This window comes from Myodes glareolus, chromosome X (genome assembly GCF_982192425.1).
Source record: "Myodes glareolus chromosome X, mMyoGla1.1, whole genome shotgun sequence".
Classification (NCBI taxonomy): domain Eukaryota; kingdom Metazoa; phylum Chordata; class Mammalia; order Rodentia; family Cricetidae; genus Myodes; species Myodes glareolus.
Genome location: NC_142053.1, coordinates 28,049,363 through 28,064,565, shown reverse-complemented (window position 1 = coordinate 28,064,565; position 15,203 = coordinate 28,049,363). Strand labels below are relative to the sequence as shown.

The window sequence follows — 15,203 nt, the reverse complement described above, 5'->3', positions numbered from 1 at the left end:
GAAAAAAATACAGCAGGGCAGTGGTGACACACGCCTTTAATCCCAGCACTCGGGAGGCAGAGGCAGGCAGACCTCTGTGAGATCGAGACCACCCTGGGCTACGAGAGCTAGTTCCAAGACAGGCTCCAAAGATACAGAGAAATTCTGTTTTGAAAAAAAAAGAGAGAGAGAGAACAGATACATGTGTTCCACAAGTGTGTGGTGCGATCTGCTTAGATACCAACAGGTCAGGATGATGGAAGAAAGTTAAGCCATCTACTGAGACGACAAAAAAGCACTTAAGAGGAGACTGCCATCTCCTGGAAGGATCTTGGATTGGGGGGAGTCTTGTTCATTATATTTTGTTTTGTTTTGCAGAGTAGAAATGGAACCCAAGATTTTGCACATGCTACGTGAGTGCTCTACCTCTGAGATTTAACTTTAACTAGTCCAGGTGGTTTCACTCTTAGTCAGCTCCATTCAGACAAGGCTGGGACCATGACTTATGCAGCAGAAAAAAAGTTCAGGAGGGGTTAATATGAGCTAATATGAAGTTAGGGTCCATTAAGTAATGGTGAGTTAGTACATACCCAGGCAGGCTTCTTAGGAGAGACAGATGGTCATGCCTAATTGGCTTAAATAATAGCTATATAGACTTTTGGTTTGGGCTTCAGAAGGTACATTGGTCAAAGGATGCCATTACAACCAGGCTCAAAGACTAAAAGCTTAAAAATTAGGCAAAGTTTTGAAATTAAGTAAAAATTTTTAGTGTATTTATTTCTTCAATAAAAATGTCCTTTTGTAGATAAAATCCTGAGTTGGTTTATTAGGTGCAATTACATTATTAAGATTTATGGAAGCTAGAGAAGTGCTGTTCAGGTCAAAACTCAAAGGTCACATGTGTTTTGCTTTGGCAGGGCTTGCTTAGTGTTTTGATCCTCTTGTTTGTGATATGGCCCAGAAAAAGGAGTGTCATGTCTGCAAGCAATCTTTATAGCAGTGTTAATCTAGTCAGTTGTGTTGAAGCACCTAAGAAGCACAACCTAGATCCTACAGGGGTGGGACTTTGTCTTCTCAAGCCTCCTTGTTTTTTCCATTTTCCATTTTCAACTGACTTTTGTAGTTAACTCTTTGATAGTGGACTTCATTAATATATCTTCGTATGGACTGTTGTACCTGGCTCATGTTCACTCATTACCATCTCTAGCCTTTCTACCACATCTACCAGTCCCCTTTGCTCCAGCCACATAGTCTCCTTTTGTGTTAGAGATTGATTCCACATTTCATGAAAACGTGATACCTATTTCCTCCTTCCTGTCTCAGTGAGACAGTTGCTGTAGGATCACTGCTGTGATGAAACACCATGACCAAAAGCAACCTGGGGAGAACAGGGTTTCTTTCACTCCCAGTTTCATATGATTGTTCATCATCAAATTGCCGAGGGCAGGAGCTCAAGCAGGGCGGGAACCTGGAGCAGGAGCTGATGCAGAGGCCAAGAAAGGGTGCTGCTTACTGACCTGCTTTTTCTTATTGAACTCACAATAGACTGGGGCCCTCTACATCAATCACTAACTAAGAAAATACCCTGCAGGTCTGCCTACAGCCTGATCTTATGGAGGCGTTTTCTCAACTGAGGCTCCTTCCTCTCTGATGACTCTAGCTTGTGTCAAGTTGACATGAAACTAACTAGCCAGCAACCTATCATTACCGTCTCTTGTTCACTGCCCCTTTTATACCCCTTCTTCCCTCCTCATAGTTTTCCTACCCTCATGTCATAGAGGTATATCTGTATACATGCATAAATATTAAATATTAAATCTAGTTTATTTTCTCTGTCTGTCCTGTCTCACATGCTTCAACGTGTCAATAGACATCCTAGTGGCCCAAAAGGGCAGTGACCTTGCCTCTTCCTGTGATTATTGAATAGAACTATACTAAACCTCTAGCATCCAAAAGAAGCCAGATATTTATAGAATCATTGGATTTAGAGCAAATGAGCGATTTTGAAGACTTAATTTTGCTGAACTTTAAGCATTCATACATTGTTGATACTTACTTCCATGAAGGACTATTTGCAATGAGGTACAATTTGGGGTGGGGGGACTGTGCTTCAGTAGATGTAGGAATTTTTTTCCAGTGCTCTTCAATGCACCAGTGGCATGTGCTAGGACATACATGTGTATACGTGGAAAGGAAACGAAGGTGGCCAATTGGTATGACTATAGGTCGGGATGGGACAATTGGTAAGCAAAACTCTGGAGAGTGGTAGAAGGAAGTGTGAAAATGCCAAGACTTCTCGACTACTATACACATCCACCTTGAGATTACCATGGCCAAGTCTCTCCTCCTAACCTCCCTCAATCTTTCCTGGGTATGAAGAAATCAAAACATAAGAAGGTGGTGTCATGGATTTGGGGAGCCCATGAGCTTAAAAGGCACATTTCTTCATTTCCTCGACCTTCATTTTGTCACTGGAAGAACTTTCTAGGGAACCATACTTGGCACTGGAAAACTCAAAGGAGCCAGAATGGATCCCAGACGGGAGGAAGCAGAAACTGACAGCTTTGGGTTTACTTGAGGCTCTGGAGCAACTCCAGATAGGGACTGGTTTTCTTTAAAGACGGCCCAATCCAGTTCTCTAGAGAGCAAGCTATGCAGCCACGCTGGGGGCAAGAACTGACCTGGAAAGGGAGCTTGTGCCTTTGGCTTAAGAGTAGTGTGTCTCCTGTGAATAGAGACTGTCAGATTGGACACAGAATAGCACAGCTCCCCACAGACAACCATTCCTTCTGGGTCTTAACTGGCCAAGAATTCTGATTTTTCTTGATTACTTTGTTAGAACAAACAAGCTTGGGCTCAAGTAGACAGAGTTTTCCCATCATTTTATTTCATCATTTGTAAGATTGGACCTATGTTGCCCTGGCTATCCTTGAACCCATGATCCCCATATTTCAGGCCTCCTGATTAAGTGATGTTATAGGTGTGTGCCATCATGCTTGGCTTTTTATGTTATGCCATTCTCTACTTCATATTTATTGTTTTGAGAGAAGGGTTCTCATATTGTCCAAAGTGGCCTTGAACTCAAAATCATCCTTTTTGGGCCTTTCTAGTGGGCATTACAGGGGTGTGACAGTGAACCTGGATTATTAATTCTTTTTTTCTTTACTGGTAACTGTAATTGAACCCATGGCCTTGTACATGCTAAGCAAACAACCTGTCACTAAACTATATCCCAGTCTTTCAGTTCAGTTTTCCCTTCCCTTCCCCTCCCCTCCCCTCCCCTCCCCTCCCCTCTCCTCCCCTCCCTCTCTCTCTCCCTCCCTCCCTCCCTCTCTTTCTTTCTTTTTTAAAGACTTGAGAATACCAGGCTTGTCTTGAAATAGTTACATAAGGGAAATGACTTTAAACTTCTAATCCTCCTGCTACCAGCTCCCAGGTGCGCCATGCCGAAGTTATGTAGTCCTGCTCACCAAACCTAGGCCTTCGTACAGGTTAGGCAAGCACTCTACCAACTGAGCTACACCCCTGGCTTCTGTCCGTTTTTAAACTGTTTTACTCGTGTCCTTTTACCAATGGTAAAATAAAAGCTTCACAAATGCTGTTCTTGCACAGCACACAAATCAGCACCGCAGAGAAGATGGGATGCATTGCTGGAGCTCCCTTGCTGGGGCCAGTTTGGTTAATATCACACAAGGGCCCAGTGAGTTTTATCAGTTTTCCTATCATTCAGTTGGTGCTGGGCTGAGGCTGGAGCTCAGTGGCACAGCACTCGTTTGGGGTTTGTGAGACTCAGGTTTTATCCTCAGTGCCATAAAACTGCCTCATGATTTAGCTTCACCTTTAAGCTATTCTCCCCTCTCCCTGAGACAGGTTTTCTCTGTGTAACAACCCTGGCTGTCCTGAAACTTGCTCTGTGGAACAGATTGGCCTCAAACTCTACCTGCCTCTGCCACTTGAGTGCTGGGATTAAAGGTGGACGCTACTACCCCCAGGTTTAAGTTATTCTTTTTTAAATTACCATTATTGTTTTATTACTTCAAAAAATATCAATCCAAATTCCCCCTCCCCTCCTCCCACTCCTTCCACACACCCTCCCACCCCTCCCTAAGCTATTATTTTTAAAAAAAAAATCATCTTTGTTTCTATTTAGCTAGTGCATGCGTGTGTGTGTGTGTGTGTGTGTGTGTGCGTGTTTTCCATGTGCATTCTAGGGATTGAACTCAGATCATCAGACTCAGCAGCAAAGTGCCTTTACTCCTTCAGCCATCTCCTCAGCTCCCTTTAAGCTCTTCTCGATAAACCACTCAATGAAAATTTAAAAAGCTTAAACATAAAAAAAATAAAAGGATAAAAGAGTTCATCAAACATATTACACATTGGATGATAAGGTAACAAAAAGTCTAGCCTTCTCCCATGGCAGCTCTAGTGATGAAATAGCATCGCTTAACTCAACCACGATACAGGAATGTTTTATTTACAAGGAAGCTGGACAGATAATTGGAAAATGCTTAAACCCTTAGCTGAGGGGCTACTGACTCTAGAGGAGGAAGATGCCTTTTTCTTTGGATGTGTGGCCCCTGGAATGTTCCCCATGCCTCAGGGGATGGGCCCACACCTATACACATCCAGGTAGCACTCATTCCACTCAGCGGGTTCGAGAAAACAAGGGGGCCAGGTTCGCAGGTGGAAAGGAAACATGGTAGGGGAGGTACAGGAGGAGTTAGAGGAGGGGTGGGGTGTATGGGATGGATAGGGCCAAATACACTGGATTCATCTACGGACTTATTAAAGAGTAAAAGGGATGCTCAAAAGATCCCCTTCGGTAAATGCAGAAGCAGGGATGGCTGGAAAGGGAGAAAGAAAATGCTTCAAAAATAGGTTGTTAAATATAAGCAGACCTTCCCAGTGTTTTTGTTTTGTATTTAAAAGACACTCAATTTATAGCCAGTGTTTCAGAACATATTAGTCATGACCATCTGTTCACACCTGCCTCATTGCCATATATGTTAGTGTTTGCTGCTGGGGCGCAGTCTTGGTGCCATGAAGAAATGTTTTCATCTGTATCAGCTTAATCTTTGCAGTGCTGTGGATTGAATTAAGGACCTGGCTCATGCTAGGCAAGTGAACTACCACGGAGCCACACACCCAGTTCTTTAAAGGGTCTTGTCATCAAATTATCTTAGCACCAATAGGAGGACAGGGTACATGCCCCTTTTCCAGTGCTACTGAAAGCAGCCGGCTACTGCTTCCTCTTTTTTTTTTAAAGTAATTTTATTAAATTATAAAAAGTTTCCATTTACGCCCCTCCTCCCAATGCCCTCCCACTCCCCCCCTCCCTCTCCTCCTCCCTCTTTGTCCCCAAGGGCAGTCAGGGTCTCCTGCCCTGTGGGAAGTCCAAGTTCCTCCCCCCTCCCTCCAGGTCCAGGAAGGTGAGCATCCAAACAGACTGGATCCCAAAAATCCATATTTCTGTGGGAATGGGAATGGAAACTAGGGCCTTCTGTATGCTAGGCAAGTGTTCTGCCTCAGCTGTATCTCCAATCCTTTCTTATGGTATTTATTTATATATTATTTATTTATTTATGAAACAAGATCTCATGGAATTGTTCAGGTTGGCCTCGAACTCACTCTGTAACCCACGCAGGCCTTGGCCTTGTAACCATTCTGCCCTGCCCTCCAATGCAGCTGGAATTACAGGCCTGCACAACTAAGGTTAATTTTTAGTTCTCGCGACAGGGTCTACATTACCTAGGTCAGCGATGAGTTTGCAATCCCCTCGCCTCAGCTTTCCACGTAGCTGGGACTGCACTCCTGTACCCCCAGGCTCATTCGGGCCAATTAACTATTTTTCTAGGAGAAAATACACTTTGACACAGAGACAACAGGAAACTTTTGTTTAATGAACAAACAATTTTCACAGAGACTGGCTACATCACATTGCGATTACAACATAGATGAGCTGAAACTATGTGCGGATTTAGAAGAAGGGAACCCCTAAAACAAAACCAGGCATATAGAGGTAGTTGAATAGCATTGGTGGGGAGGGAGCGTTATCTTAATTTCCCTTCAACTCTGTGCAAAAGTAAAACGGTTGGTTAACAAACAAATGGAAACCAAACACACACACACACACTTGCCACCATTTAAGTGGCCTGATGTTTTAATCCCGGCATCAAAGAGAACTGCATACAAAAATGACACTTGTTTATCTAACACCGGCCGATGGTGGCACACTGAGCTATTAGCTCTTCTTTGTATCTCACGGGTTGTCTTCGTCACTTGAACAACGGATGAAAGTCAGCGGACTTTTCAGATAATGCACAAGGTACAGTGTTTGCCGTGTAAACTTCTGTTAATCACATTTGTGGCTGCGAACAGTTATAAAATGCTACAAGGTCGTGAAGCCAAAGCTTGAAAGAGACACCAGGAACAGCGGTTCCAGGCACTTCTCTCCGGAGGTTAACTTAATATGGTTGGGCACACCCACTTCTAAGTGAAAAGTTCTTCGTTTCACTTGTGGATGAGTGTCCATAGCATCGAGTAGTTAAGCAGTGGAGTGGGCGGGTTCTACCATTCTAAAAGCAACTGGATGTGTACACTGTGCATGGCTCCTTTCCCTTCCTGCTCTCTGTTACATGAGAAATGCCAGAAAGCAAAGCCCATGTCCTGTTTGCTTTTCAGAGCTGTCTTCCATCCAGAATCAAAATCTTATTCTTTAGGCCCTAGAATGGGCTTCCCGCCTGCCCACGTCTACTTTGATGAGTAGAAATGGACACACAGTCAACAAGCTTACAACCCAAGGAATGACTCGACCGTTAAAATTCACAAGGCGGAAATGGAGTTGGCACAGGAAATGCAGGCCCCGGTGGGTTGCAGTCCATCAACAGGACATGACCTGTTGGCTGTAAGAGACCTCTGGGTACAGTGACCCAGGCATGGGAGTTCTGAGGCTTCTGTGGCTAGTCACAGGGGATTCTCTGAACCCAGGTCAGCTCCATAGGCAGAGATGGCAGCGCCACATGTGCCGTAACTCAACTCTGCTATTGAGGCAGCATTGAACTTGAAGCAGCTGACCTTCAGGAAGGCAAGCTATTGGAATAGTTCTCTGTCCCCAAAAGTGAGGAGTAAACACCCTTTTCTTCAAATTATCCACGGAAAAGTAGTTTCTTCATGTTTCACTTTCTACATTTTGCTGGTTTTTAGCTAGCAGCAGTGGTACGGTACAAAGCAGAAAGGCATACGGTCTGCTTGCTACCTAGTGTATGCGTGTGTATACGCACACATTCACACACACACACACACACAAACGTACACATACACATACACACAAAGAAAATAATCTATAGGGAAAGGACTGGGTCAGTCACGCTAGAAAGGAAGACTAACCCAAGAAAGTGGCACTGTCTACAAGGGGGGACTCTTGTCCTTCCAGCCGAGACTAAGAAGCAGAACCAATCTGCAAGTGCTAAAGATGGTCAAGTTCAACTGATTATCCCACTCATGCACATCTCGAAGAAAGTTAAAGCCTACTCTCCTGCTTCCCGCCATCACTGAAACAAAAGCTGGCTGGAGAACGAACCCAATGTGGATTCAGACTGCTCAGAGGAACATGCTATTCAGCCCGGCCAAGATTTCCATGTGCTCAGATTGGGTACGCTCTTACCAATGGGGTTTTATTAAGAAGCCAAACTTCCTCTTTCCCTTAGACTAACAAGAGATGTGTTTGGCACTTCTCACTTTGAGCTCGCAAGGTGTTTTGTGATTTGACTGCCATGTCTATTGAATAAAATGTGTAATGTGATGGCAAAGAATCAAGCTCGGCCACTCATTGAATGAACATGCTACCTAGGCATATTCTTTAAAATTGCTGAGCCTCTGTTTCCTTCTCCATATATGTTGGTTAACAATGCTGTCTAAAGGTTATTCCATGTGTTCAGGTGAATGAGATCACTCAGTTTAGTACCTGGTACATGGCAAGTTCTCAACACACTATTGGAGAGCCTGTTATTTGGGATAGCATAATGAAATACCATTAGCTATGTGCAAAACCTATAGATGGTGAAATCTAATTATTTATAGCTGAAATTATCAACACATTTTGAAAACAGGGAAGGATGATGTGGTCATACTCATGGAGCTACAACTTAAGGCTTCCATTCTATCAGGAATTTTAGATCCCCCAAATACAGCATTGCTTTTTAGGCCTTATTAATATGGGAGCTATTTTCTTGACATAGAATTAGTCCCTACTGCTAACACTCGCTTGTTCTCCAGTCCTTTCGTTTTATCTACGTTTCTTCTATTTCTACAGTCCTGGAGCTAGAACCCAGTGACCCACGCAGGTAAGGCAAACACAAGCAACTGAGCCATAGCACCAGCTCAACTTTCCTAGCTTCACCCCCCAGTAGGAGTTACTTGCAAACCATCGAGTTGTGGTCCAAGAACCTTTAACCCACCAAGGTTAAAGTGGCTGTAAGTGAGTAGTGCCAGTAAAGGCAGGGCTTCACCTAACTGTAGACTGCTGATAACAGGGTACGACATGGCTGGTGACAGTTATAGCTTGTCTCTCTCATCATCAAGGCACTGTGTTAAGTAATTTCTGACAAGTCCAATTTAATGTTCCCAAGAAACCTAAATGCTATTAACATCACCACCATTCCATCTTTTAATACAAAATATAGAATACTATCCACATTTGTGTGCTATCCTTACAAAGGGGCTATGATAATCTTCTCTGTGCCGTTCCAATTTTAGTATATGTGCTGCTGAAGTGAGCGCCAGTACCATTTCATATATGAGGAAACTGGAGCTCAATGCCAGTTAAATTAATGCAAAAGTACCACGTGTAGTACCTGGGAAGCTTTTGACCTTTTTCTCTGCTGTGTTTGCACTGCAGTATAGGAAACAATCATACTAGGACTTCGCCATAAGGAGGGAGGGGAAAGCATCGTCATTTCCTGCTCTCGGAGCCCTCTAGACTTAACTCAGATCGTGTCCACTCCTGTATTTTCATTTCATACACTTGCATTCTCCACTCGCCCAGATTATTCCAAACATCAAAGCTGAGCTGATGATGCTCTGCCAATACAGCCTAGATAAGCAAGTGTAGATGATCACTCATGTACCTTTTGCTTACAGGAGTCTCTTTACAGCATATGTACAGCACCTCTCTCACACACTCAAACCCCACTGGTGGTTACAGAAGAACTGATCCTTGAATCAATCTCTCTCTCTGTCTCTCTTTCTCTCCCCGCCCCCCCCCCCCCCCGCGTGCTGCTAACAGAATGGAGGGGCTACACGTGAATAACACACCATAGCTGTCCAAAATCACCTGGGAGTAGTTTGCACAAGAAACAAATGTGACAATTTCCTTTTCCTGGCTCTAATTTTCTTCTCTGCCGTTAAAACACTTCCACACTGTTTTTCAGGTTTCTCTAACACCAAAGGACTCAAACTAGCACTAAGCAAGCTAAGCAATGCCACTCCTACCCTTTCCCCTTCTTTTCTCCCAATGAAAATCTTTTTTCCCACTGAAATCTTTGGCCCATTGTTACCAAGAGGGAAGGCAGTGTTTACATAAAATCGTAGATTCATTCTCTGGTTCTTTCATAGAGATTTAAAAGTGGGCTCTAACCAATCTGATTTTTTTACGATTTGAAGATGGAATAGCCCCTCGAGTATTCCAGCAGGTGCTGGTACGGGTCTTGGTGCCATTCTCTCTGAAACACCTGGTAAATATCAAGCTTATCCTTAACTGAACTGGGGAGAAATTAATACACCTGTCATCCGATTGCCTGAAACGAATACCTCTAAAAGATTGTAGTAAAAGACACTTCTAATGTACCTCTCTGTTCTTGAAGAATTCTTTCAGCCTTGTTCTGCATTACACCCACAAATTGTATCCTTTTACTTCACAGTAACACACGCTGCAACTTATGCCAAATCAAGTAAGTATTTTCTATCACTTAACTCTAACTGAAAGAGTGGAATCTGCGAAGATGAACCACCTCAGAATCCTTCTGAAATTTTTCGAAACTTAGTCCACTACAATAGACAAGAACTATATAAAAAATGGCCTAAGAATTGGCACTAATTCAACAAAAAGTAAAGAAAACATTGCACATGTTTAGTACTGTTACTCCCCTACACACAGCCAACCACTTCAATAAATAAAGCAATGGACTTCTCAGTAACGTACACTTAAATAGTTACAAACGTACATGTAGAAAAAGGATGCAGTAGTGCAAAAAAATAAATTATTAAAACAGAAAGAAGTCTGAACATTATTTTACACAATGCTCTATAAAACCTGAACCATTTGAAATGAGACCTCAAGTCAGTGAAAGAATACAGTGATGCCCGCATCTGCTTCACATTTCAACCACACAGTCACTCAGCTACAAAAGACAAGTCCCGTCCCACTTTCAGAAAAACTGACACTAAACAGCGACTTTTGCTGGGCTCTTCCACACCTCTGGCTGTTAGTGTCAAAAAGCATCTGAAGACAGAAAGTCAAACAGGTCACATCCTTTCGGTCTTCCTACTCAACTTCTGTGTGATCAAAAAGCAGAGCAACATCTCTCTAGGATACTCTCTTCTGTTAACATGTTATTGCAATTAGATATTTTTACAAGACCATCACCCCGGGGCAGTGGAGAGGGTGGAAATGCTTCCTCCCCAGTCTGCTCCCCCTAATTTTGGTTTCTGGATATAAAGGCCAGGATTCGCCGAATACCATTCAGTCTATCCTTTAGGGACCTCATTGCTAAGAACGGGAGCTGAGCTCTGCTTTCCAGGGGAAGAACCGCTAATGTCCACCAGCACCAGGCTGGACCATTCGGATTAACCTGCAACAAAGAAAGACAGTTCATTGATCCTACTACCGTGCAGTCCACATACACAAGTCCTCATGCATAAAGTAAACACCCCACATGGACCCACTTATGAGTGTGACCGAGACTGCTGAGAGCTTCCGTCACTTCATTTGCTCCTCGTTCATTTCAGCTGAGCACACAGTCACATGGTGGCAGCGGCTAGGGGACACTATTGTTTTCTGGTCTCCCTTGTGGCTAGGTGAGGCCATAGACAAAACTGTGGCTAAAGAGAAGTGGTAAGTATAAGTTCTGGGTCGTCCTCTGGGAAAAGAGCATGCGGCCTCTGACTACCTTTGTCTCCCCATTTCTTTCCTTTTTCCTTTTCCTTTTTAAATTTTTGCTATTTTATGTGTATGGGGTTTTGTCTGCATGTATGTCTGTGTACCACAGAGGCCGGAAGAGGGCACCTGATTCCCTTGGGCTGGTGGTTGTGAGCCTGTGTGGGTGCTAGGAATTAAACCTGGGTCATCAAGAAGAACAGCCTGTGCTCTTAACCTCTGAGGCATCTCTCCAGCCCCTCCCCCTTTCTCTAGCAAGACTGAAGACATGGTGGTGACCGGTCTTCTTCAGTCAAGAAAAAAGAACTCTCTAGAGATGGCAGAGCCCTGTGATGAAAGAGCCTGGTCCTGGATGCTCTCTTGAAATAGAACTGTCCTCCAGGACTGGGGCCTTCTCTCTCATTGGAGCTGCAGTCTCCTTTAGTACTTGTTAAACCAAGCAAATCAGCATCTTACCACATACACTGTGCTCCCTAAGCAGCGTGGTTTTACAAGCTCTGGAGTACCAACTATTTTCTCTCTTTCACTTCGAAGACCCTGGTTAGGTTCTTTGGACGGATCCATTTAAAATTCAGGCCTTTAATTCTAGGGCTCTTTAGGCTTGGCATGATGGCTTAACACCCATCATTTTCTTACTTTGGTGGAAGGCTGTAGTCTAAATATACCATGTCACAAACAGAACTGTAGCTACCTTCTCCCCTGAAACCAAGAGCTATGATTTCCAGTTTCAAAGACCAGCAAGCAAACATTTCAATTAAAAAGTACATTCCAGTTAACCTTTGGGGTTTCCTCTACTAAAGACATGTCTCGTTCCCTAACAATCCTTCACCGACATTCTCTTCGTCATCAGCTTCCTGAGCACACATTTTAAACATTTATTACTAAGCCTCAAATGATTTTTCTTCCCACAACTTTCAGAACGAGTCAGCTTTCGGCTTGTAGAGAAGCGCATACTGCTCTCGCTCCCTCCGTATGAGGTTATTTGACTCCAAAATGCTTTGTGGGTTTCTCCCTGAATGTCCCTGAACGCTTGGTTCTTCTGTACCTCTAGCTTCATCAGGACACTGCCATCTGTCTCTCCTCTCTCTCTCTCTCTCTCTCTCTCTCTGTGTGTGTGTGTGTGTGTATGTGTATAACTCACTGTAGTATGCAATGTATTTTCTCTTACAATCATTTTTGGATACCAGATTGCTATTCTGAGCTTTCTTTCCCAGGATCACCAGCAGAGACTTAAGCTGATGTTAATACCATGGCTGTTTCTAAGAAACCTCCCACTGAGGCAAGAAATTCTTATTCGTGGAACCGCTTGGGGTTGCAGGATTAGATACAGCAAACTGGATGAGTTTTTGCTGCCGCCGCCACCACCAAGGCAACATGATAACAAAGCTAATAAAAAAGGAAATGATTCGGACTTGCCATGTCATTATGGCCTTATGAATCACACCGAGGCACCTGTGCTTTCTCCTGTGGAGGATGTGCTTAGCACTGTTGTTCCGTATCTTTTGCCTGACTGGCAGAGAATGTTCCTCAGCAGGTGAAGAGGAACATTAAGCTCAAACATGACCTTGTTCCAAGTTACGCTGACTTCTTGAATCACCATAGCCAAGAGCTGGGTCACCAGAAAGCACTTGCTGCCCTTGCTCTCTTTACAACATGTGAGGGATGCCTTTGTACGGAGGGAGAAGAGCCACTTTGTGGGCTGCAGGAAGCAAGCCACTTCAGCCCGTTAGGGAACAGACATGTGTTTTGAGGTCTCAGAATGAAGGAAGAGGAGGAACGTCAGACTCTTAATGATCCTCTCTGATTTTAGAGAAAAGTTGAGAAAGGGGAAAGAGATTTGCCCAAGGTCACACTGTCAGAGAGGTAGGCAGAAAGGTCAGAGTGTGTACATATATTCAGATTTTTCTATCGTGATAGAATCAGGAAGCATACGTTAGAAAAGAAATCAGAGGTTCCAGAATCACATTCCTAGGGAAGTCTGGATCTGCCGCCTGAGCTTGTAGAGACCCGGACCTCAAGGAAGAAAAGCAATCCAGTAGAACCTAATAAACTATGTCCTGGGGACCAGCTTTCTCAGGACCTGCTCAAGCTAGGAACAATGGCAAGGGTCTAGACTCGCAGGGTTACATATCGATGGGCTGGCTATGAAGGTTTCTGCAGCTGGACTCTTGTAGCATAGGGGATCCTACCTCCTAGCTCTTGCAGGACTGGAAAAGGAGACGTGAAGCCAGCTGAAGGTACAACCTTAGTTTTCATCTCTCTTACTCCCTGGCTGTTGTATGTGTCCCTGTCACCTAACATTACCATGGCTGTGGGTCTGGACTCCCATCGAAAGTTCTCCTGTTGGTGGTGTCGCTGCTCCCTTCCTCTCACCTCACCTATGTCTCAATCTTTGTCTTAGCTCCAAGTTCCTACTACTTACCTCTATTAAGCCAGTTCTGTCGTGGGATCCTTTTGGTCCTACCTGTGATACTTACTACCTAGCCACACAAGACTATATTGGATCTCCTCTTCTCCGCACGTGACTTGCCAACCTCACACCCATCTAGTTACAAAGCCTGAAATGTCCCACCTGGTGGGGCAACCTGTTCTGAGCAGATATTCTTGTGTACCTGGGGATCTTCATCTTTCTCTGGCATTGGCCCAAAATGATTTAGTATCCGATTCTTGAGCGATGTTTTGAGCGAATGAAACCACGAGGAAGCTTGCTCATACACACAGTTATGCAGCCCCATGAGTTCGGCACGGTCTTCTCCCTGAACCTGCAAATATCAAAATGCAAGTGAGGCAGTCTCTGCCTGTTCCACTCACCTCACAGTTGTTTTCGACACCCGACCCTCTTTTGAGATTCTGACCTGCCTTTCCTTTCCCCTTCTGGCTCTCTCCTGGGTCAGATGTGGAACACCCAGCAGCCGGTGCTGGATGGGGTACGAATATGGCAGAGAGAGCAGGTTTAACTGAGAAAAATGCCCAAAACAGCAGGCAGAGGGACAGCAGCAGGAAACTTGAGCTAGCCCAGGTGAAGGCACGTGAGTAAAGTGCACTGTGCTGGTTTATGCCTCTGCCCCTTCCGTCTTTATGTTCTTTTCTTCCCTACTCACTGGGAAGGTAGATACGACTGTATCTGTGCCTCACTACATCTTCAAGGCCAAATGAAATTTATCCATTCATCATGCATCAATCATCAACGTAAGTTATATAAATGAGTATGGGATTACTGACCTCTTCATCTACCCCTTAGCTCAGGGTATATGTGACATTTTGCTTTTACTTTTGGGGACGCTGAATGACTCTGAGGTAGGAACACAGTTCTTAGGCAGGTTGCACATTTAAAAACTGAATTTCTATTTGAGTCTACAATAATCTCAAAAGAAATGCACTGGAAAATATAAATCAATCCGTAGTTAAAAATGCTTGTGTGTACACCCCATTCTAAACTGAGCCCCCAGAGTGAGGGAAAAGGGGAGGAAGGGCTTTGGATGTAGGTGGGCAGCTGTCCAGTAGCATCCACCTAGCAGCAATTTGGTGAGACATCCGAAGGCCCCAATCCAATTCTGAGAAACCCCTTCACAATCATCTTTGGACACCAAGCTACCACAATAATTTGGCTTTTAGGTTTCTTGGCACTGGCCACCCTTACCTTTTGATCTTCAATGTATTCGATATCAGCTGTGTTGTAGCCATCCCGCTGGCCCTGATGAAGCACCTTGAAGCGCCTCTTGCCTATGCTGTCAACCACCGATCGGCCATCAGCAAAGAATTGGACATTTCTGATTTCTAAGATGCAGCCATATTCTGCAAACCTGTTTATTGAGAATCAAGTCAAGAGAGTAGATTGTTGATGAGTTCTGCTGTCCTTGACCTAGACCACCTTGCCTAGCACCCTGGGCTGTTTGCTAGGGGACGTCTTTGCCCTGATCTACAACGGCAGCTATATGTCAGACAGCATCTGTGAGGAGAAACGATCTGAACAGAATGGTAAACTGGTTCTCATTTGTTGAGCGCATACTACGTGCAGTGCTTTGCTTTCAGTGTTCGGTGTTCGTCCCTCTCAACTTGTGTTGAAACTTAA

The 15,203-nt window shown here is 44.2% G+C and overlaps 1 protein-coding gene and 1 non-coding gene across 3 annotated transcripts in view; both read right to left on the bottom strand.

The window, feature by feature from the left end:
* Positions 1-5,858: 5,858 nt before the first annotated feature.
* Lonrf3 (LON peptidase N-terminal domain and ring finger 3) overlaps positions 5,859-15,203 on the bottom strand; it is a 38,840-nt gene continuing 29,495 nt past the window's right edge. For both annotated transcript variants that reach the window (XM_048450391.3, XM_048450392.3), the window contains 3 exons: positions 14,772-14,934; positions 13,744-13,893; positions 5,859-10,826 (listed from right to left, as the gene is read on the bottom strand). In XM_048450391.3, the coding sequence (XP_048306348.1) occupies positions 10,671-10,826; positions 13,744-13,893; positions 14,772-14,934 (469 nt within the window). In that variant the 3' untranslated portion in view covers positions 5,859-10,670. The remainder of the gene's footprint in view (positions 10,827-13,743; positions 13,894-14,771; positions 14,935-15,203) is intronic.
* Positions 8,651-8,757, bottom strand: LOC125410750 (U6 spliceosomal RNA). Its single transcript, XR_007235177.3, has one exon. It is a non-coding gene; the product is annotated as a U6 spliceosomal RNA (small nuclear RNA).